Here is a 1,472-nt window from a genome sequence, read left to right as displayed (position 1 = left end):
ATGAGGTTGTAGATGGCTTTGCTAGCTGGACAGGAGCATTAGGGCTGGGCATGGACTGGGGCACTGTGGTGGGGAGTGGACCACAGTGATGCCGTCTGGCGATATATCTGCAGGAGAGCTAAGTTTGGAGAAGCTTGCTAACACAGGAGGCTGTGGAGACAAGCAAGGCTGAGGGTGGCAGACTGGGCCACGCGCTGGAGAGGAAGGCTGGCTTTGAAAATAAGCTCCTGGTTACACAGAAGCTGGTTAGAGAGCTTGAAAATATCAAGGTCCAGTGTCGCTTTTTATCTTTCTTATTTTAACATTTAGTTTTGGGGTCATTTAGTGACTCATTAACCCCTTTAACTTAGATAAGAAGGGTGAAACCTAGTGTTTTAAAATCTTTCTCAATCAATTTTTTAAAAGATTTTTTTTGGCAGCCATCTCTTAGTCGGCACCATGGCTGCCCTCAGACCCCTCGTGAAACCCAAGATTGTCAAGAAGAGGACCAAGAAGTTCATCCGGCACCAGTCAGACCGATATGTCAAAATTAAGCGCAACTGGCGGAAACCCAGAGGTATTGACAATAGGGTGCGTAGAAGATTCAAGGGCCAGATCTTGATGCCCAACATTGGTTATGGGAGCAACAAGAAAACAAAGCACATGCTGCCCAGTGGCTTTCGAAAGTTCCTGGTCCACAACGTCAAGGAGCTTGAAGTGCTGCTGATGTGCAACAAATCTTACTGTGCTGAGATTGCTCACAATGTCTCCTCAAAGAACCGCAAAGCCATTGTGGAGAGAGCGGCCCAGCTAGCCATCAGAGTCACCAATCCCAATGCCAGGCTGCGCAGCGAAGAAAACGAATAGACAGACTGTGTACACCTTGTATTTGTGTTAATAAAACCATAAAATTCTGAAAAAAAAAAAGATTTTTTTTATTTATTTATGTTTATAGAGAGGGGAAGGAAGGGAGAAAGAGAGGGAAAAATATTCAATTGGTTGCCTCTGGTACGGGGTGGGCCCTGACCAGGGACCAAACCTGCAACGCAGGCATGTGCCCTGACCGGGAGTCAAACTGGAGACCTTTCGCTTGTGGGAAGACGCCCTGTTGAGCCACACTGGTCAGGGCTCAACCCCTGTTTTAAAATTGGTTGGCAGAGGGGTGGAGACTTGGGCCCAGGGCTTTATAAACAACAACAAAAAAGCATCGTAAATATTAAATTTAAAGTTTTATTAACATTAATTACATCAGACTGTGAGTTTAGCAAGATTAGTTCACTTCCCCTGCCCATCCCTAGTCCCAAATGCCCAGAGATGGAGATGTGAGCTCCCTCTAGCAAACTGTTTGGGCTGTCTGCCTGCGATGCTCACAAATGTTTTGCTTTAGATGCTGCTCCACTAGCCAGACAGAACAGTGGAGTTAAACCAATGTTTTGCTGGTCTCTAAGGCACTATCAGGTCAGTGGACTACTGCTACGCATATAAGAATTGTC

At 46.1% G+C, this 1,472-nt stretch overlaps 1 protein-coding gene across 1 annotated transcript; it reads left to right on the top strand.

The window, feature by feature from the left end:
- The first annotated feature begins 419 nt into the window (after nt 1–419).
- Nucleotides 420–879, top strand: LOC150013099 (large ribosomal subunit protein eL32). The gene has a single exon (XM_090275852.1). It carries the CDS (start codon nt 439–441, stop codon nt 844–846), a length of 408 nt encoding a protein of 135 aa, XP_090131978.1. The 5' UTR covers nt 420–438; the 3' UTR covers nt 847–879.
- Nucleotides 880–1,472: the final 593 nt, after the last annotated feature.

The sequence above is a fragment of the Furipterus horrens genome, unplaced genomic scaffold, assembly GCF_987537825.1.
Source record: "Furipterus horrens unplaced genomic scaffold, mFurHor1.1.pri manual_scaffold_4, whole genome shotgun sequence".
NCBI lineage: Eukaryota > Metazoa > Chordata > Mammalia > Chiroptera > Furipteridae > Furipterus > Furipterus horrens.
The sequence above is the reverse complement of the archived record's forward strand: the minus strand, read 5'-3'. Positions and strand labels throughout refer to the sequence as shown.